This window comes from Protopterus annectens, chromosome 3.part0, assembly GCF_019279795.1.
Source record: "Protopterus annectens isolate FY-2018-M chromosome 3.part0, PAN1.0, whole genome shotgun sequence".
Lineage (NCBI taxonomy): Eukaryota > Metazoa > Chordata > Ceratodontiformes > Protopteridae > Protopterus > Protopterus annectens.
In genome coordinates, this window is record NC_056731.1 from 679,150,765 (window position 1) to 679,173,468 (window position 22,704).

Sequence of the window (22,704 nt, forward strand, 5' to 3'; positions counted from 1 at the left end):
TTGCAGCTTGGATGGGCACTCTTTTCAATTTATGTATTTATATTTTATAGCAATGACAAATGTCATTTAGTTGCTCTAAAAGATAAATAAATAAAATGTGGTGCCCTGCCACAACAAAATGTACCTGTTCCTCAGTGAGATGGTCACCTTAGAGGGAGATACTCCAGTTGACTTGACCATTTAATTCACGCTATATCATTTAGGCAAGAGTAGTGTGAGGTAATGCAGCAGAGACCTCACAATGTTCAAATTATGATGCTTTTTTTTGTAAATAAAAGGCTTAAACTCTATTTTTTTTCTTTTAGTAATTGGCTGTATCTTCAGCCTGGAAGTCAGGGTATTTTGAAAAATGATGGACAGTTGAGAGAAGAGGTGTGATAAAGAAAGTAGTGAGTTAAGTATTATTATTAGTAGAAGTAGTAGTAATAGTAGTAGTAGTAGTAGTAATAGTAGTAGTAGTAATAGTAGTAGTAGCAATAGTAGTTAGTAGTAGTAATAGTAGTAGTAATACTAATACTAGTTAGTAGAAGCAATAGTAGAAATAGTAGTAATAGTAGTAGTAGTAATAGTAGTAATAGTAGTAGTAGCAATAGTAGTTAGTAGTAGTAATAGTAGTAGTAATACTAATACTAGTTAGTAGAAGCAATAGTAGTAATAGTAGTAGTAGAAGTACTAGTAGTATTTTCATGATGCTGGCAGTGATCAACCAGATATTTTCTCAATATTTATAGGGTTTTCTTTATATATATTTAAGGTTTTCTTTTTCAACTATACCTGTAAACTTTTAAAATAATGTATTTTAACTTGATGGTGGAACACTCTGCCATTAAATGTTTTCTTCTGTGGTTACTTATTTTACGAGTGGGATTTTGTGGAGAACTTTTTTTGGGGGGAGAGGGCAATTTTACTGTCTATAGATTTATTTGAAGTGATTTTCTCCTTATTTGTAATGTAAATATCCTGATGTCCTGTGGATTTTAAAATCTAGTGCTGCTAATGGATTTTGTATAAAACCCAAGCCTGCAAATGGGACAAGTAACCTGAGTCTTGTTTACTTTCAGCTATCATTTGTGCATATGTTTAACATGTTTATGTATAGATACCTTTATGATTTATGAGGACCAACTTGGAATACTTTAACATGTGGCAAGTTATTTGTCTGGACTAGCAAAGTGAAGTTTATTACATGGCCATCAGACCTTTTGGCTATAACTGCTGAGTGGGGGTTTGGCACACCTCTCAAATATCCCAGATTTTGGCTCACAGTAATTTGGGGAGGGAAGGTGGTGGATTGTATCTAATAAGCAATGACAAAAATTAGACACAAACTTCTGCTTCAGAAAATGCATGTTATTTCAGATTCTACTTTCTTGTCAATGCCTCATGTTAATAGTACTAATACTTTAAAATGTTTATTTTATTTATTTATTTTATTTACTTGCATTTTTTTTACCGGGATGTCTACTGGGCTAGAGTGAGCCCATTTTCAGCAGAGGCCTAGGGAGAACAGCTCCAAAAATAAACAAACATGATAATGCTACAGAATCAAAACAAAATCAAACAGCCATTATGCAGAAGACTAACTTACAGATAGGCGATACAATAAAATAGATAGTATACAAGTTATACAACTACTAGGTTACTGTGAGTAATAAAATAATTTTAAATATACAAGGCAAACATGAGTGCAATTGATGACATAGAAATTTAGTGTATGTATGAACTTGCAGCATTGGTAGAGAGTAGCAGTTAATTATGCTAAGCGTAAGGTATAGGCTTAGAGTATCAACTATATGGCAGCAAGCTTAAATAGAAGATATAGTAGCTAAATGCTGATATATAGATAGATTGTGTATGGTTGGCTGGCACATATTAAGACTTAGTAAGTTGGACTCACTTAATAAATATATAGCTAGGAAGGAAGGAGAGGATGAGCTGGAAAAGTAGGAAGGCTAAGAATACTGGGTTTTATTATAGTCAGTGCTGGTACATGTACATAGCCAATGGTAGAGTAGGTGTTGTTTCAATGATATCTTAAAGGAGTTGTTTCAACGATGTCTTAATGTACCACTGATTTTTTTTTTTTTTAATTTGGATTTGTCCCTGATTCTGGAAGGAAGAGTTTTGAAAGATATGTGGCTGTAGTTGGCTGGATGAAAGTAACTTGACACTCTTGCCCTTTGCTCAGTTTTAAGCAGTCAGTACTATTTGGCTTTGAAGGACTAGTGAGCATTTGAGGCAAGTAAGATGAGCTACTTATGTTGACATGTGACAGAGTAAGTATAATTGCTGGTCGGTATGTGGAGGAAAATGACCAGCCGCCTGTGATTCGGGATTTACAGGACCATTGTGATGTGTGCGGAGCAACTTGGAATATTTTAATGTGTGGTAAATGTTTGTTTGGAACAAAAGTGAAAGGCGTTACATGGTCATTATCTTTTATAACAATCCAATATCTGAGTTGTACTTAGACGTGACTATAACTGCTTGGTGGGGGTTGTCTGAATGAAAGTAACTGATCTTCATGCCCTTTGCTCAGTTTACAGTCATTTCTCAGGAAAAAAAAAAGAGGAGGGGATAAAATGCATCATGGAATACCCAGACCTTACAAGGCTGTATAATTGGATTTTGACATGGGAATGTCCATTGAAGGTCTGTGGTGCATTTTCTATATTTTTTTAAGAAATGACTGTAAACTGAGCATGTGATTCTCTGCTCTGAAACCCATCTAGTCTAAAACAGCTGTGCTCAGACATTCCAAGTGTGACATCAGAGGGCCACAAAGAAGGTGTCTATCTCTTGCAGGCAGGGATGAACATGCATGATGTACATATTTATGACATCAGTGACTTGAATTATATGATTATAACCATTTGTATCTTGACTTTCATCCCTATCCCTCTAGTAGGTAAACTATGCATTATAAACAACTTCCTTATCCTATATGAATAAACTTTCTAAACCAAACCCACCCAGACTATTTATACATCTCAACAACCTTTAGAACAATACTAACTAAATCTAACCTAACTTGCTATCCTAACCATTCGTATGCTTTGCTTCTAACTCCCCATCCTAACCATTCTCATACCTTGTTTTTAACTCTTCTATAGCAACCTGTTATCCTAGCCATTCCAAGCACATGTTTTTAACCCTTCTACATCTAATTTCCAATAACTCCCCTTGTTAACTAACCACCTTTTTTCTCCTGGTTGTCATTCATGATATCATTCTAGGTATCATGCCATTCTATACATTCACATCCTTTCCAATAACTTCTGTACATATTTCATACTATAAACCAATCTTAAACTTCAATGTAGCCATGTATATATATAATCACCTTTTTAAAATTTTACATTTTTTTTTCAATGTAACCATGAATATTGATTGTCATCTTTTGTACATGTGGAGCATTTCTCCCCGGGCCTCCGCTGAAAATGGATATGTATCCAGTCTGACTTTCCCGGTTAACAAATGTAAAATAAATAAAATAAATAAATAAAATTTAACACCAGAAGGGGATACACAGAAAGTAACTTCCTATTTTAAGATGAGGTAGGGTGGCATGTATTATTTCCAGATATGATTTATGTATAATCTTAAACATTTGTCTTCTTTTGTTCAGGCCATCACTGAATCTCTTGTACTCACTTTCTTCACTTATCTAGAGGAAAATAGTTTTTTTTATTCAGGCATGTCCAAGGGTCAGCTCCCAGTGTTCTCACCTGTCTATCTGATGAATCTGGGCATCTTGGGGCAATGTAGAAATTGCCTCATGTACACAGACAACCCTCTCCTCCTACCTACCACCCAACACTAAAATGTGTGAGAGATGCACTTATATAGCCAAACTGGAGGTAAAGCTCTCTCTAACCAAGACTGAACTTGACATTCAAGAGAAGGGAACCACTTGCACCACACCACAGTTATCACATAGTCTCACTAAATCTACACCACCAAAATCCACACATAGAAACAATAAAACATTCACAGAGGCTCTCGGTAATAATCTGCCCAAGCAACAGAGACCTCCAAAGCAGAAACGCAAGCAACTTCCACCCCCCCAACACAACCCAAATGACACATAGCCCACAGACTCGGTGTGCCACTCAACCACAGCCAATAAGGCAAAACAATGTTTCCACCACACTAGTCATAGGTGACTCTATAGTCAGGCACACTGTCCTACTCACCAGGCTAAACAAGGAGAAGGTTACTGTCAGCTGCCTGTCAGGTGCCAGGATCCGCCATGTAACCCACACATTCAGGTCACTCCACAAAAGTACAAATATGACTCTGTCATTGTCCATTTTGGTGTGAACAACCAGAGATGTTCCTCCCTGGACTACATGAAAAGAGACATGGAAGAGCTCTCCGATCTTGTAGCCCAGGCAGGTATAACCCTAGCCCTGAGTAGCATCCTGCCATCACCCAGAATGATACCGCAGTACAAGGAGAAAATGATTGACTTCAACAATTGGCTAAGCTTCTGGTGTCATTCTAAGGGGATCCGGTATCTCTCTGTTTGGGATGACATGGTCGACAGACCAAGATGCTTTGCCAGAGATGGCCTGCACCCGTCGCCCCCTGTGATTCCGGATACTGGCTAAGGCTCTTGCTGCCCCTATAGAAACTTTTTTAGGCAAGGTTCAAATGACAAATTTACCACCGTAACAGGAACAGGCAAGCAAAAACTGAGGGTAATGTTACTCAATGCTAGAAGTCTAAATCTCAAAATGCACTCACTCGAGGCACTCCTTAAAATGGAGAAAATCGATACCTGTGCAGTGACTGACATCTGGTTGAAGGCTTCAGAGAGCACCCCTGCATTACCAGGCTATAACTCATACCACACGTTTCGGCCATGTAACCTGGACCAGAACACCAAAGGCGGAGTTGTGTCCACATTTATTAAGGATATCCAAATCTCTAGGCTAGTTGCTCAGCATAATGCATCCAAAGTTATCCAAGTGCAACTAACTCTGAGCAAAGCTGCAATCCAAATTGTAGCTTGCTACAGATCCCCTGCCATGCCACAGGATTCCCACTCCTTTTTTCTTGAAGTACTGGAAAATATTAGGGTTCAACCAAACACCCTAATAATGGGTGATTTCAACTACCCCACTATTAACTGGGAAAACTACTCGCATACCAACTCCTTCACACAACGCTTTCTGGAATTCATAAACTCCAATGCCCTGGATCAACGTATCCACACCCCCACCAGGGGCAACAATATCCTAGACCTTGTCATTACCAACATGAGTGACCGGTGTTCCACACCTGAAGTCAACTCCTCGTTGGACTGATCCGACCATAAGCTAATCACCCTTGATATCCACATCCCGCCCCCACCCCCCATTAAGGAAACCATGGTAAAAAATTTCTCCAAAGTCAACTTCATGCTTCTTAAGACAGAAGTGGTGAACTTCATGGCACCCATGCAGATGGACAATACAGTTACGACTGCTGAATCCTACACAAATGCACTCTATAAGCACTTACACGAGTGCATGGATCGTGCTATCCCAAACAGAACCAAGATGCTATCCTCCAAAAAAAGGAAGTGAATCTCGTGGTCCCCTGCCATAAATAAACTGTACAACAGAAGAAAGAAATTGTTGCAAAAGAGAGTAAAATCCCATGAGTGGAGGAGCTCCCTGGTCAGCCTCAGTAAGACATTGAGATCCCTTATAAGATCCTCCAAAGCTAGCTACAAAAACAAAATTGCCACTGATTCTAAGGACAACCACAAAGCATTCTATAGCTATGTCAAGAATCTCAATGGCAACATCCAGATCTGCTCTGAGTTACAGCACGACGGCACAAAAATTACAGAACCAACTGATACTGCCAACATCCTGGCAGATAGGTTCAGTGCTAACTTTACACCCCCCTCACCCCCTAAAGGGCCCATATCTATACAGGAAGAATGCAGAGTCCCTGTAATCACAACTATGCAGGTAAAAGCTGCATTCTCTAAAGCCAAAAACACAGCATCCATGGGACCGGACAACATCCCAGGCTGCATTTTACATGAACTTCAGAACGAACTGGCTCCCCATCTAAGCACCATGTTCAATCATAGCCTCACATCAGGCTTTGTGCCCACTGAATGGCGTACAGTAACAATTATCCCACTCCACAAAGGGGGAGCCACCACTGATCCCGGGAACTATAGCCCTATTAGCCTGATAAGCTTGGTCTGCAAGGCCATGGAACATATCATCATAGAAATCATAAACAAAGACATTGGTAACTTCCAAACTCTGGATCCCACCCAGTTCGGGCTTGTGAAAGGCAGATCATGTCTCCTGAACCTGATCGACTTCTTTGAGGCATTCACCAAAGCCATAGATGATGGAAAGGTGGTTCACACAGCCTATCTTGACCTCGCCAAGGCTTTCGACACCATCCCCCATTCTGGAATTATAGCTAAACTTACTAAACTTGGTATAAATCCCTATGTCACAAAATCGGTTGCCAACTGGCTCACTGACAGAACCCACACTGTAAAAGTTGCACACTCCAAATCTGACCTCAAACCAATGACAAGTGGAGTACCACAGGGTTCAGTCCTGGGAGCTCTCCTGTTTGGTATCTACTTCTCTGAAGCACAGGCTAACACAGAAGGCCTCTGGCTAATGAAGTTCACAGATGACTGCAAACTAGGAACCATAGTCAAGTCCCCAAATGATGTGGAAATCCTACAAAAGGGCCTCACTGAGACAGATGCCTGGTGTCAGAGCCATGGTCTCAAGCTCAATGCCAAAAAGTGCATTGTCATCCCCTTTGGTAAAAACTCTGTACCCATGAACTACTACATAGACAGCAGTCTACTTAACACCAAATGTGTGATAAGAGACCTTGGGACCCAGGTGGACAATAAACTGTCCTTTGATAGTCACATCGCCACAGTAGTCAGGAAGTCCTTCTACGTGGCACACCTCATCATAAAAGGGTTCTCATCCAGGAAAAAAGAGGTTATTGTTCCCCTCTACTCGACACTCATTAGACCCATTATAGAGTACAAAGCCCCTTTTGGAATGTACCTCACAAGACATCTGCAGCAGCTGGAGAGGCCACAGAAGTACCTCACAGAGGATTACTGGCTTCAAACAGATGCCCTACACTGACCGTCTCAAAAAAACCCAGCTTTACTTCGTAGCATATCGCCTACTCTGAGGTGATCTCTGCCTAACACATAAAGCTATGTCAAACCCAGAGCTGTTGGGACATGCTACACCTAAAGAAATCCCAATCCCTATGAGCTACATGCTCTAGGGACCTAAACCTTGTCACCACAATAAACACGACATGCTGCAGGGATAGATTCCTGTCCCAGTGACTTCCCATACTCTGGAACAGGCTACCCATCTATGTCAAGCAAAGTTCTTCATTAGTATCCTTCAAGAAAACTCTTGATGAGTGGATGGGAAATAGGAAATACACCCCAGGGATCACTTCTGTGTCTCTGCTCGACAGTGGCACAGGAAAATAACTTTCTTGGGTGGAGTAAGCCAGGGAACCTTGTTGGCTAGGCTTACATAGGCCCTCGGGCCGATAGCCTAGTACCTACCTATGAACCTATGAATCAAAAGGTTGGAAAAAGTTCTAAAATGCACCTCAGGAGACATCTATACCCTCATTATCTCTAGTGCCTAGTGGCATCTGGACCCTTAGTTAAAATTGATTATTACAATGTAGTCTTGGTTATTTTGGTTATTTAGGGATTACTGAAAGGATTCAGGAAGAATTAAAGTTGAAGAGCAAAACTGAATTTCTTCCTTTAATTATGATTTTTTGTTCATGCTACCATTGGATGCAAAGTTTGCTTACAAATAAAAAAGTAAAATGCACCCCAGAAAAAGCATCCATAGTTTGCGTTTCTGAATCACACACAGTCTCGGGGGTGGGTGGTTTGTCTCTAAGTGTGATCCATGCATAGATTATTGTGATTACCCAAGGAGGCACAATGCTATCAATGCTGCTCAGTTTCTGCTATAATAAACAGCATTTCTAATTTCCACATCCTCTTGTCTTTGAATCCATTTGTTAGCAAGAATTCAGTCATGTTAACAACTATTCAGACTTCAGTGTTTATTGCTATTGTGAAACAACTGTACTAACATACTATCCATTTATCTTGCTGATCCTTTAAAAATCAGTCCTATCCCTTGATGTTTTTCATTGGGCTACATATATAGTTAATCTTAAATTTGCAATATACTTTGAGAGAGTCCTGCTTGCTGAAGACATAGCAGAAGCATTTACACTTTAGTGCTTTCTCAACTTGCATCAGACTCTCTAGGCTAGATATTATTATCTTAAAGAAATATTTTAATTTTATTATGTGCAAATGTTTGTCTTGTCTTCTTCTTCTTTAAGAAGACAGATCTCACTTTAGCTGTTTATGTTATGAAGATTGCTGTATTATGACTCTTTCATCTTTCTGCTTTTCTCCTCTGTAGAGTATGTCATAGAGACATCGCAACCTTTGTTGAGGTAGTAGATGTCAGTAATTTATTTACAAACTTTTTTCCATTAGTAAATGAATTTGTGAGAAACTAAGATTTTAGAAGAGAAAATTCCTATATTCTATATCTTCTAGATGAAATCCTCATTCAAAATGCTGACACTGTTTTTTTTCACATTCTGAACTGTCTGTGTAGTTCTTTCTATCTGGCTGTGTTTGCGATACAGCCTAATATGTAGGCCTAAGTGCAAGATAAACATTATCCTAAAAACTGAAAGATATAGATATTAGGGTGTGATGTTTCTACAAAAGGGCCTCATAGAAACAGACAACTGGTGCCAGAGCCATGGCCTCAAGCTAAATGCCAAAAAGTGTATAGTCATCCCCTTTGGCAAAAACAAAGTGCCCACAAATTACCACATAGGTGGGAATACATTAAGTACGGAAGACGTAATTAGGGACCTGGGGACCCAAGTTTTTAGCAATCTCTCATTTGACAACCACGTGGCCAAAGTGGTTAGAAAAACATTTTATATAGCCCACCTAATCATGAAGGGATTCACATCTAGATCAGGGGAGGTCATCATGCCTCTTTACTCATCCCTCATCAGGCCCATAATTGAGTACAATGCCCCTTTTGGGATGTACCTTACCAGACACCTGCAGCAACTGGAAAGACCCCAAAAGTACCTCACCAAGAGGATCAAAGGGCTCAAACAGATGCCATATGCTGCTCGGTTAAAGAAACTCCAGCTCTACTCAGTGGCATATCGCCTGCTCAGAGGTGATCTGTGCCTGACGTATAAAGCCATGTCCAACCCGGAATTAATGGACATGCTGCACCTTAGAAAATCTAAATCCCATTGAGCTACGCGCTCGAGAGACTTGAACCTCAGCACTGAAATAAATAGGACATGCTGGAGGGACAGATTCATAACCCAGAGGCTCCCTTCACTCTGGAATAAAATCCCAGTCCAGGTTAGGCAGAGTCCCTCATTGACTCTCTTGAAGAGGAATCTTGATGAGTGGATGGGAGATAGTAGGTTTACCCCGGGTATCACTTCTGTGTCACTGTTAGACAGAGGCACAGTATACTAACCTCAAAAAAGGGCATACCAAAATTCATTTAAAATGGGTGGTGAAAGCCAAACACACTCTGGCTAGGCTTATAAATGCCCTAGGGCAGATAGCCTAGTATGAACCTATGAACCTATGAACCTATGAAAATGTTTATCTATGCAAAAGTACAAGGTAGCTTGTTTACCACCAATTGCAACTCTGTCATGAAGTATTTATCACAGCTATCACAAGCTGGACTGAATTCACACTAACCAAGAAAGACCATGCACTTCACTTTTAACACTAGTAAAAACTATGGTCCAGTAACCTATCCAAATTATTTTGTTTACCAAATGAACATTCAAACCTACACAAACCATGACTAACAGAAAACATAAAGGTGCAAAGCTGCTAAAAGAAATATTCCCTACATTAAAATGTAAACATGACTAAACAGTATAAATGTAACATTTTAGCAGTAGAATGTTTCTAAATGTAACAAGCATTCAGTCAGCCCTTGCAGAAAGCCACAAACTGCAAAACTATAACCTACCAGCATCAGATGCCATATATTTAAAAATTACACTACAATGAAATATAGAATAAAATTTCAAAATGCACTGAAGCATACATTCAATGCAATTACACCCCCTGTCCAATGAATCGTGCTAAAAGAACAGGAAACTGATGTCTCTGCAGAAAACTGTAAAGCATAAACTTACCTAAACACACATCCCTACAAAAAGACGAGTAAATAAAATAAAATCAATACAGTAAAACAAATTTACACAACAACAACATGCTAATAAACATAAAAATACTCATCTAATGTCCACAAAATGTCACACAAAATAGATCACAGAATGATTCTTAAACCTGAAAAAAAATCACAAACCAAAGCAGGAAAGAAGGACACTCCCATTATAAAACCTCTGTGTTTTCTCATGAGAAGAGACTAGTTATTTTCACGTAAGGTAACATTCTAGACAGAATATTAGTATCCATAAGTTTAACAGTCACTAGGACCTTAATATTCAGATAATTTTAACAGTATAACAAAACTTTGCCCAGTAGATCTACTTTTCAGAGATACCTGTCTGAACCTTAGACTGGCATGGCACCACATTTTTTCTTCTGTCTCTATCAATTATCTAAACCGCAAACTGTATAGAGTACTAACTACATACAACATTCACACATTTTAACCCAGTTTCTTATTTTCTTTGTAGTCGTCTTTTTCATAACACATCACTTCACCATGAAGTGAATGTGAATTCACATTTTCTGTTAGCCAAAACATCTGTCTCACAAAGACTGCTTGTTTATACAGGCTAACAAAGTGACCTGTCTGCACAGCTGGCCAAGCACCACAAAAGGGATGGATAGCTAAAAATAATTATCTATGAAATAGAATGAAGATGGATTTCATCTATTTATACTCTTCAGTAAGGAGATTTTTTTTACAGAAATGCTTTCAAAGACATTTGCATACATAATAAACTTAGGAAAGTGTTTCTTAATACTGTCCTAGAGTTTGAATGTACTACCCTATTAAGTAAAGACCCTGAAATAAAGTTATGCTAAGGAAGTTCATAGCAACCTTATCTGGCACCTGCTTACCAGCTCATTCCTGATATTTGGTTAGGAAAAGTTAACTTTACATCTAATTATGAAGCCAAAAAACAAAATCCTTTCGATGAAAAAAAAAGGCTCTTCACTTCAGGTTGACCAAAAAGAAAAGAAAACAAAGCAAACAAAAAAAACAGTTCTTTCTACTTTTTACTACTGCAGCAAACCACTTATTGTAACATAGTGCTTCAATTCTGACTGCAAAAGCAGTACCGGTATTAATTTCCATACCATTATTCAGAACTGCTGTTATGAAATTGAATAGTGGCAGTACTACTCTTCTGCCACAGCCAATCAAAGTTTGGTTAGCAGCTCAAGTGACTGACAGAGTGGCAGGAAAGGATAGGCACTCCTATTCCAGAATGAGAGCAGTTGCAAGGGCATTCTCTGTATAGTGATCCCTGGTGAAAGCTGGGGACATGTGAGGTGTTGTGGTCCAAGGTGGGGCTACTGTGAGGACAGTGAGCTGCTGTGGAGGCAAGGTGATATGCAAACACCTCCTCAGTGCATACCCACCCTCATGATATAACCAAACACAGGACCACAGAAAAAGGGGAACATGGTTAGGGCAAAATAAGAAAAAAATCCTCTTTGCAGATGGTATGACAGCCAGACCCAGCTATATGGAGGTAGCTGGCAGACTCCATGATGGACAAGAGGCACTGGGGTAGGTTACCAAAAGATGATGCAAGGGGAACCAAAAAACTCCAAATACTTTAAATGGAATTTTAAGGAAGGAAGGAAAGAGCAGACAATTGTAGATATAATAATGAATGGTGAAATAATCAATTAATAAAACCTATGAGACAAGGGAAACTTTTTTTTATTTTATGAGAAAATTTATGTACCAAAATTTTTATGACAGGTTGCATGAAACTTGCAGTTTTATTTTCGGTAAAGACACAGCAAAAATTTAAAATATAAAACGTAGAAAAAAGTCATACTAAGCTAAAAGTTACTGTATTTATTTTTAGAAAAATAATGAGAATTGGTGCAAAATGTAATTTTTTTCCCAGCAAATCTTTGAAATATATGTGTAGAGTGTAGAATAATGTATAATATTCTACATTTTCCTTAATTTGTAGACATATAGCAAGCCTTGGAAACTGAAACTCCTACATGCATGCATCTACAGAGATACTTCCTGCCTAAAGCTACATTATTTTATTTGGATTGCACTTTCTATGATGTGTGTGTGTGCCTGCCCAAACAGGAAACTTACTTTTGAAATCAAAATCAAACAGGAAATTCAGAACCTGGATCTTTCAGGATCTGAGTTTAACTCTTGAGCAGCAGCAGCACTTATGCTTTACCTTCTGAAGTGTTCATATGGGACTTCCCAGACTGGCAGGCCATAGTTGGGATTCATTGCTTGTGTATTTCCTCAACTTCAATGCTCTTAAAAGTCATAGGTGGATGAAGCATGCCAAATTCTTTAGCTTGTCATAAATGGTGACAGAAAACTAGCTGTAGGCAGTATTTTAATGTCATCTGCCTATAGAGCAAACCCTTTATTTAATGCGTAGTGTTAGAAACTAAAGAGCTGTACAGGCAGCATTATTTTTAATGCTATCTGTTTATTTAAACAAATGTTATTTTTCTTTGTACAAGAATTTATTTGCTGTATATTCAATATTACTAAGTGCATTGCTTAATTTAATTTATTTCAACTTAAGAATAAATTAGTGTCAACAGTCTGTGGGTGCTGATTTGCCTATTAGCATAAAGGTGTATTTGAAGATGTGGTGACCTATTATTTGCTGGTATCTGTCTTTCCAAGAGCCATGTAATTACATAAAGGTTGTTTATTTTAAGAGTGGATAGTAACTGTATTCAGTGTATGGTAGACTGCCAATCTGGTAGCAGTGTGCTACAGTAAAGTGTGTAAAAGGGGCACTAGCAATAAAAAGGTACAATTAGCCCCTACTCAGAAGAACAGTGTGTGTGTGTGTGTGTGTGTGTGTGTGTGTGTGTGTGTGTGTGTGTGTGTGTGTGTGTGTGTGTGTGTGTGTGTGTCTGAAGCATAAAAATATCTTAATTATCTTGCCTAAGTTTCAGTTAGTTATAGCAGGGCTGCACTGGGAGACACCTGTCTGAGAGCAAGGTGAGTGAAATCGTTAGATGCTTGTGATTATAACTCTCCCATGTAGCTCTTTAGCGTAAAGCTTCTTTAGGTGTGACAAGTGTTGATCAGAACTGAGATAGTACTCTGTATTTGCATATGCTTATCCCTGACCATCACATATTAATTGCCACCAGTGGTACATACCTAAAAGCTCGTACTTTACCAGTGACCATCTGAAGAAGGTGATGAGGTCTCATTAATCTAACAATGTATGGTCTTATCAGATACCAACATCTTCCTGGAGGATATTCAAAAAGCTAATAACAGAACAAAATGGAGAGACATGTCTGGAAGGTCCAGTGGTTTCCCCATAGAATTTTTAATACAGAGGTGTTGAATAGTTTAGGTTCATATTGAGGTCTTCAGTGAGATTAAAAGAACAAAAATTACTTATTCCTCCAATGACCAAAGCCAAAATGATTGTACTCCCCAAGTATAAAAGTAACATGTGATACAGGAAACTATGGCACATATTACTGATTTTCTCAGCACTTTATGCTCTCTGATTCATCCTATGACATTCTACCCAGTCTGCTGCATCTGCATTGGGTCTTCCGGTTTCTCTATTTTTTCTCCAAACTTACTTTCTAGTAGGTGGGGCCATTTGATGAACCTAAGGGTGTCCTGGGTGTCTTGACCTTCACCATCAGCTGGGACATTTTATAATTTTGGCCTACCTTTTTATTTCCTCCTTTGCACTACAGTCCTATGGTTTCAACTCAGGGATGAGTATGCAATGAAGGCATGCAGTGTATTGCACCAACTCCATGGTAGCCAAGCCCACCACCATTTCCCAAGGAGGAGTCCAAACCCCCACAGCACAACTCCAGTCTCCTCCAGAGATCGACACAGGTAATGTCCATTCTTCCCAGCTGTACAGATTTACACAGAATGTCCTGATTTTGCCTCATATTTTTGATCCATTTTTCATAATATTGTGGTTTTCTGGCAAATCATTGTTAATTCATTAAAGATTGAAGTCAGAAATTAATCACAGATATTTGAGTTTCAGACTTTATACGCTTCAAAAAAATCCATGCTAATGTAAAACCTTCTACTCTATCAACATTCTAAGTTTGTAGAAGCAATATTTAAAATTGTCCTTATTTTTGGGCCTTTATCCCACCATTATTTATGGAGTTGTCAGGATTTCTTGCTCTATGAGGTTGAGAGGTATGGCAATGCCCATGTAACCACCCATCCTTCCTGGAATGGGTACACCCCCCCCCTTGCTGATCCATCAGACATCCAAGCCATTAACCAAATCCGGGTCGGCTGAGTCATAGTCAGGGCTTTATCCACCTACACTACCAGAGTGGCTACCGGCCAATATCACTGATTAATGCTGATCATGGCTAAAATGCTAGCATATAGGCTAGAACAAACTTTGCCCAGAACTTTCCTTAAAGGCCAAGGGGGCCTCTTTAAGGGCAGTCAAAGCTTCAACATGGCTGGTGATACTTGCCTCCTTTCTAAAACATCCTGCAGTGAAGAACTCAAATGCTGGATAGTCCTTCCTGACATCACAAAGGCATTTATCTCAGTACCACATGCCCATAGCTGTTTATTTTAGTAACCAAGGAACCAAGTTTAAAAGGGCAGTCATGGGTGAGGGAGTCACAAGCAAAGGGCCAGAGTAAGCCTTTCTTCGGAATTTTTACAGAATATTGTAAACTAATGCCAAATAACATAGGGCTATGCACACTGAGGTTTTGCTGACAGATGTCAAATTTGAAGGTATGTCTGTATTCTCCTGTAATGTAACATTTCCTCCCCCAATCTCTACCCAAATAATATACCTAAAGATACTGCTACTATCTTTAATACCGTCTTTATAGAAACTGTTACTAATATGGTTAAAACAGATCCCCTCTTAGCTAAAGACTCCAATCACTTTGTCCTACCTTCAAGTCCCAACTTCTCTAAACCCTTTTCTTTGCAACCTGTAGCTACTATTTACATTAAATCTGTACTCTCCAAATTAAAACCATGGTCCACTTCTGCTGATAATATTCCTTCCTTCTTTCTGCAGCTAGCAGCTGATACACTTGCCTTTCCTGTTTCTATCTTGATTAACTGATCTATTATTGAGTCTCAAGTTCCATCTATCTGGTAAGAATTCTACACACTACCTATCCATAAAGGAGGAAATTCCCATGAAATCTCTAATTTTAGACTCATAGCCATCCTGTCTCCCCTGTCAAAAATACTTGAAAAATGCATACACAAGCAAACACTGCAATATTTTTTACAAGAAAATCTACTTACTGCTGCTCTTCATGGATTCCACCCAAAACACAGTACAACCACTGCCCTGATCTCCTTTACTAACACTATATCCCTTGCTCGTGATAGCAACAAACTTGTCTCCTGCCTACTAATAGGCCTTTCTAAAGCCTTCAATACTGTCTCACACTCTCTACTTCTGGCTAAACTAGCTAATCTTAATTTCTCCTCTGACACTGCCACCTGGTTTTCCAGCTATCTCACTGACCAATTACAATCAGTGAAGTGGCTCTCAGCACTCTCCCCTTCTCTCCCCATAAAAATGGGTGTACCCCAGGGTTCCATCCTGGGTCCACTGCTATTTAATATTTTTACAAATCTACTCTATACGTCTTGCCCCCAGACATCTCTTGTACAATATGCAGATGACTCTACATTAATTACTATCTCTGACTCTCCCTTTGATCTCATCTCTCAGACTCAGGCCACTTTTACATCAGTCGAATCCTGGCTTACCACCAACCAACTAATCCTAAACCCTAAAAAAATCCAAACTCCTTCTCTTTCTCCCCAAAAACTCTTACCCATCTTAAATCTACTTTTCCTATAAGGTCTCTCAATAAGACTCCAGTAGTAGCTGAAACCAGTACCAAACTCTTAGATGTCACAATAAACGATCAATTTAAATTTGACTTGCACATTAATAACTGCATCAGGAAGACCCATCATAAATTAGGCCTCCTTTACAGAAATAGAAAGTTTCTCACCAACAAATCTACAGTAACCCTATCTTATACCTATATGTACCCAGTCTTCTCTACGGTTCTCAAATACTCACAAACCTTAACACCACACTCCTAGCAAAACTTAACTCAGCCTATAACAAGATAGCTAGATTCTCTGCCCAAGATACTTAAAAAACTCATCACTATGTCTCACTTAAACTGGCTGGAACTACCCAACCTGCTTCTTTTCTCTCAGGTCCAGATTATACATTCTATATTATATCAACCTTTCTGCTGCCCTAGCCTATCCTTCTGTATATCTCACTATTCTCCCAGTCGATCACTTCGCAGCTCTGACCAAGACTTACTACTTATCCACAAACCTAAGATTAAAATGGGTAGTAACTTCTATAGCTATCATCCTACCATTGCCTGGAACAAGCTTCCACTCCAAATCAGACTAATAACTCAACCCAAACAATTCAAAGCAGCTGCAAAGGAATACTTGAAAACACTCTGGTCCTGCCTCTGCACACATCCCCCATAAACTGCCCTCCCCATATAATCTGCCCATTATTTGAACACTGTCCCTAACTTTGACTTTCACTCTTCTCAGCTTTAACACTTATTCCTAACCTTACTTATCAGTCTCTGTCTAACCTTCTTTTTCCTGTCCCTTAGCTTAACTCCTACAAATCTCCCCTCAATCAACTCCAGTAAGTAACTGTTATTATTGAACTAATACTCTATGACTGTAAGAATATAATTATTTGTCACATTACATGCATTATTAACGATTACCTATAAATATTTGTAACTTGTATAATGTTGCTAATACCAGCAAATATTGTAATTATCTCTGTAATTGTTTTTAGTGTTGTATCATGTTGTGGAGCTTTTCTCCCTGGGCCTCCACTGAAAAGGGGCTATTTGCAGCTCAGTCGGACTACTCCCGATCAACAAATGTAAAATAAATAAATAAAACAGTTCTAATGTGGAATATGCTGGAGGAAGCTGGCAAAAGAAACAAGGTATCTGGAACAAATAATTAGAGAGGGTAAAGTAATAGAATGAGAAGAGGCAAAAAAGACATTTGGATTGCAGGCTAGTGATTGCCTTGCCCAGCAGGGATTGCTGTCAAACTATACACAAAGATAAACAAATAGAGAAATCCTGAATGAAAGGCCTGCACTGGTTGAGTTTTTATCTACAAAAGAAGCTGCAGTTAAAAAAGGAATAATTAATAAGCTGTATAAAATATACAGTAGGAATTAATCAAAGGAGGTCAAAAAAAGATTGGGAAGAAAGTTTAAATATACAATTCACAAAGAAACAATATGCATGGCTCCCAAACATGCAATAAAATCTAGAAAGCCTTCCTCTGCTAATTCAACAATATAGGTGGAGTAACACAAGCAAAGGAAGAGGCAGAGTAATATTTTGGGATGTGCTGAAAAAAAAAAGAAGCTCTTCATATCTTCAATCCCTATATAAAAGATGGGGGGAAAGGAGGGGACTCAGTCAAATTAGTTATTTGAACTAAGACAAGGGAAAAGCTAAGTAGTATAAAGTGGTTGCCTATTACGTCGGATAAATCAATGTGGCTTCTTCATAGGTGATATCTTATTTCTGTCTCTCTGTTTGCCTCAATCAACAAGGTAAAAAAGTGATATTAGCTGCTGAAAGTATGGAAATGAAGGAACCAATTGATTTCATACATTCTGGACCTGTCGCAAGAACTAAACTCAGATGGGTGGTCAGCTGTGAAGAGTGGATGCATACTTTTGAAAAGGTAGTCATGCCCGTTTTGGAATTCTCATTTGATTATTAGAGAAGAGTGCATTTTTTAGTTAAAAAGCAAGGTAAAAATCAGAGTTATTTTATCTTTCATCCCGAAATCCATTATAGCAAAGACATGAAAAACCAGAGGAGATTGTTTTACCCCACATATGAGCGCAAACATCGAAAACTTATTCCAAAGAATGATGAAATGGTATATTATTGGAGTAACACAAGACTTTACATTGAAATACTGGAAATGTTATTTGAAGTTCAAGGTACTTTCTATATATATATGCCCTGAGTTCAACACTATAAAGCATCAGCACCCGTTCTTAGTTTCTGACTGTAAAATAATGATACTGCTCTTTCTTGGCTGTATAAACTTATAACTGAAAAAAAAAACTAACACAAATTGTTTATATCAAGAATAATGTACTGGCATGACAGTCATCATGCTATCTCTGGCCCCTCACTATTTGGGCTAATCTTTTTATATCTAAAACCAGCACATAAAGTAACATAACACTGATTTTAACATATTTCTACATCTTTAAGCCAGTCTGCAGAAATGGACCCATTAGCAACAAATCCATTAAAAACAGTATACTTACTTATTTTACATGCTGTCAGAAAACTAACATGAGTCGCCTTATACATGCATTTTCCTCACAGTCAGCTCAAACAGGCATCTCAAGCCTCAAATCAGGCTTGGGTTGCCTGGGTCATAGTCAGGGCTTTATCTCTCTATGTCAGTAAAACCATCATGAACAGCTCATTTGTTTTGAAATTTTCTAAAATTCTAGATAGAGATTTAGCTGCCAGAAGAATATCAGTAGTCAGAAACATATTTATCAAGACCCATGATAAAGGTTATGCAGCACACCATGCTGAAATGTGTTACCTCCACCACAGGAAACAGAGCATTCTGTGCGAATAACAGCCCATGTGTAGTTGTGCTTTGGAGGAATTTTCTTTTCACTTTCAGACTTTGCCACTGCGTACTCCCAGATGATGCCTGGGTTTATGCCTTGAAGTAAAATCTGACAGAATAAAGAGGACAGTAACACAGGTTAGTTAAACTAAATATTTAATGAAGACAATTGTAATTTGTTTATTTATCAGTAGGCAGGTTTGTGTGCTAAAGTGACCTCTTCAGACAAAAAAAATACAATCCGCTTATAAGATACAACTGTAACCATAAATCGTTTATAAGACACAATTTAAAAATACAGCTGTCAGTACTAGGGTTACAAGCGAACCTTCTTATGTCGAGTTACTTACCAGAATTACAGGCATCTACCATAAGGCATGTATTATGCATGTTATTGCAGGTTCACATATGTCTGCACCACATGTAGTGAGCACACTTACCTTTGGTGCTGGCAGATCAGACATCTGTTTGTCCTTTTCTCACCCCAGGTGACTGGATTGCTCACACTGCAGTGAATAATTAAGAGGGTCCTGATCTCCTGAGGGTGTTGCCCTTCAGCTGAGACACTAAACTGAAGCCTCATCTACTTGAGTTGGAGGTACCTCAGGTGAATACAAAAGATTCCACAGCACCTATCAAAAAGAGTAGGGATGGTTCCCTGATTCCCTGGTCAAATTCCCCCATTAGTAAAAACACCACCTCAGGTTTCCTAGAGAAGAGGTCAGTAGCCTAGTGGGACTAACCTGGTCAACAAAGGACAAATGAATACATAAATTACTAAGCAAGGCATTAAAAGTGTAATTTTTACCAGAACAGCTATGCCTTTTTTCAAATGTTGTAACACATGCTATGTAATAGGGGTATATCTGCCTATGTATGAAAAAAATGCCAGTTTCTAGAGATGAAAGACATAAAGGAATGCAAGAATATTATCAATACATGCATGTGATGAGCATTCAAAATGTTTCTAAAATGGGGCAACAGCTTCTAAATGCTGTTATGCTTAAAATAAACTGCAAGCAGACAGTTTGATTTGAGGTAAAACCAGAGATCATCTTATTAAGAATAACAATACCGTCCTGCTTTGACACCTTCTTTGTCTAAAATATACTAAATGTGAACAAAAAAGGCATGCATATGCCTTAATGAAATGTTTCAACAAGAAAGGACAACAAAATATAATGCATTTTAAGACCATAATTTTAGCTAATTCACATGATGACTCATTCTAAGAGACCTAAAACGGGTTTGGGAGGAGCAGAGAAAAGCAGACTGTAACCATAGATGTCTGCACCAACCAGTGACTGAACAGATACTTGGGGTTTAGGGATCGGTGACCACACTAATTCTTAATGGACACTTGTATTTACTGTCTGCAAGTTGCATGCCTGTCTTTCAGAAAAAGGGCAATCAATTACTCAGCTGATCTGCTGAAAGAATATCGATGCATTCTTGCAGGAGATGTGATTGGCTAGACTTTGTTTATATATTTAATTCTTTAGTCAGTTATTTATTTGACATTTCTGGACCAGGTTAGTCCAATTGAGCTGAAGCCCTTTTTCAGTGGAGGCCCGGGGAGAAAACAAAATTAATATAAAGTACAAAAGTATAAAAATAGTATAAAACTTACAACAATATAACACAGATATATCAAAGATACAAGATGTGCATACATGGCTAACTAATGGTAAAACAAGTATTATAATCATATACAATCTTATATCAACTTAAACGGGCATGTCTAGCAGTACAATCAGACTAGAACAGAGACCATACTATACTATGACCAATGTGGGTAAACATGTGGTGCTGCTGAAAGTTCGAGTACTTAGTTAATGACAGGATAAAGGTGGACTGGTAAGGAGACAGACAAGCTACTTTCCAGTATGTCTCACTGTAGAGTAGTACAGGAAGGATAGCAGTGGCAGGAGGAGGGGAGAGTAGAGGTGGTAGGAGGAGTGGGGAAGTTAGGGAGAGCAAGAGAGGAGAAGAGAGGACTTCACACAGGACTTCTCCTATAACTGAGCTGTTTAATTGTATTTTTAGATGAAGATCATGATAAGAGACTGAGTCTGAAAAGGTGGAGACCAGATTTCTGTTTAAATTGTCGCAGCAGCCATCAGCTTCTGTTTGTAGCATGTCTGTGAGGTTTGTTACTATACTTTTTAAATCATTTTACAGAGATTTTACATTGAAAAGCTATATGGCTAGTTTCATAGAAGTAAATGGCATATTTAAACAAGAACTGAATATCAAGGTTCAGATTACATTGACAAAGCCTTTTTGTGTGGGTTTGCTTTCTTCTAACTGTGTGACACTCAGCAATCTACTTAACCTGACAGTCCTCTTGGGTCTCCCTGAAAACAGATACTTTTAGTCAGTGAATATAAAAGAAACATCCATTACTTGACTTGGATTCTTTTTTGATCTGTACACTGCCTGATTGAAATACGATTAGGAGATATGGAGAGTTGAGGTACCACTACAGGACTCATAATAACTCTACCTGTCTTATTATCATGTCACTTCATGTCCTGTCCATGCCAAAGAAAGTTGTCTTGTGGAAATAAGTTTCTGGATAGCTAACAATGGGATGCACTCTACCCTGGGTAAACCAAGATCCTACTGGCTTGCTTCACTATACGAGAAACATTCCAGATGCCCTACAATTATGTGGATCACTGCAGTGCTGAGTCACACATGCTGCTGTGCTTAGCAATGTTGCCTCACAGTCTATATATCATTAGCTTGCATTCTGTGTACACTCTGTACTGAGTATGCATGCCTTCCATGTATCTGCATGAGTTTTTGATAGGTGTTCCGGTTTACATCCACATCTCAGTGGCATGCTCTAGGTGAATTGATAGTCCTGCAAATTCTCCAAAGGTGTGTTTGTGATCTATGGTGTGTGTGTCTGTGTGTGTGTGAGTCTGGAAGCATCTTGCAATAGAATGATAAAATGACATTGCATTCAGGATTGACCCATTAGCTGCTGGAATGGAATGCACCAGTACCTCACAACCCTGAATAGGTTAAAGTACATACTAGAGTAAGAATGAATATGAATCTGAGTCCAGTAATTCTGAACAGTTACTTAGCCTTTATTGACTAAATTTAAAACTTCTTTTACCATCTGAAAAGCGTATCTGTGTTAAATTCTGCAATGAGTGGTATATGAGAATACATGCAGCAGGTCTTCGGCATCTACATCTGATGCAAGAACAGTAGATGGGTTATTTCTCCCTTCACGTCTGCATTGCACTCTCTACCCATTCATTAGAGGATCATCTTTAACATATTACATGTAAGCTATGCACTCTTGCATGAAAAGGGTGCTTCCTAACTAAAGAATGTCTTAGCTATCATATGAGCAAGGAACTCTGCTCTACCTTTACGGTCTGCTGGAGATTCCAAGGGTTTGTATCACCTCTGATGGACTGAGTGCCTCTTAAGTCACGGCTCTGTCTCTTTGGAATGATCAACCTTATTAACTCAAGAGTATTTTCTGTTCATTTTCACAGCATATTTGAAAAGTATTCATAAAAGAATTTTAGTGAGAAGAAATGGTAACTGCTCAATAACTTCAGTTATAATTTCAGCTGATTTGTTTTAAATGTGGTGCTTTCTGCTTTACTTGTTAAGGTGCTTATAGTTTAGCTCAGGAATATGTTCTCAGCTGCCCTGAGTTTTACAAGAATGCAGTATAAATCAGGCATTCATTTATTTACTCAGTCTTCTGGATGGACAA

At 38.6% G+C, this 22,704-nt stretch overlaps 1 protein-coding gene across 1 annotated transcript in view; it reads right to left on the bottom strand.

Moving 5' to 3' along the window:
• Positions 1-22,704, bottom strand: part of ADAMTS16 (ADAM metallopeptidase with thrombospondin type 1 motif 16) — a 1,625,291-nt gene that overhangs the window by 704,530 nt on the left and 898,057 nt on the right. The window contains exon 17 of the mRNA XM_044065078.1: positions 18,927-19,065. Within this exon, the coding sequence (XP_043921013.1) occupies positions 18,927-19,065 (139 nt within the window). The remainder of the gene's footprint in view (positions 1-18,926; positions 19,066-22,704) is intronic.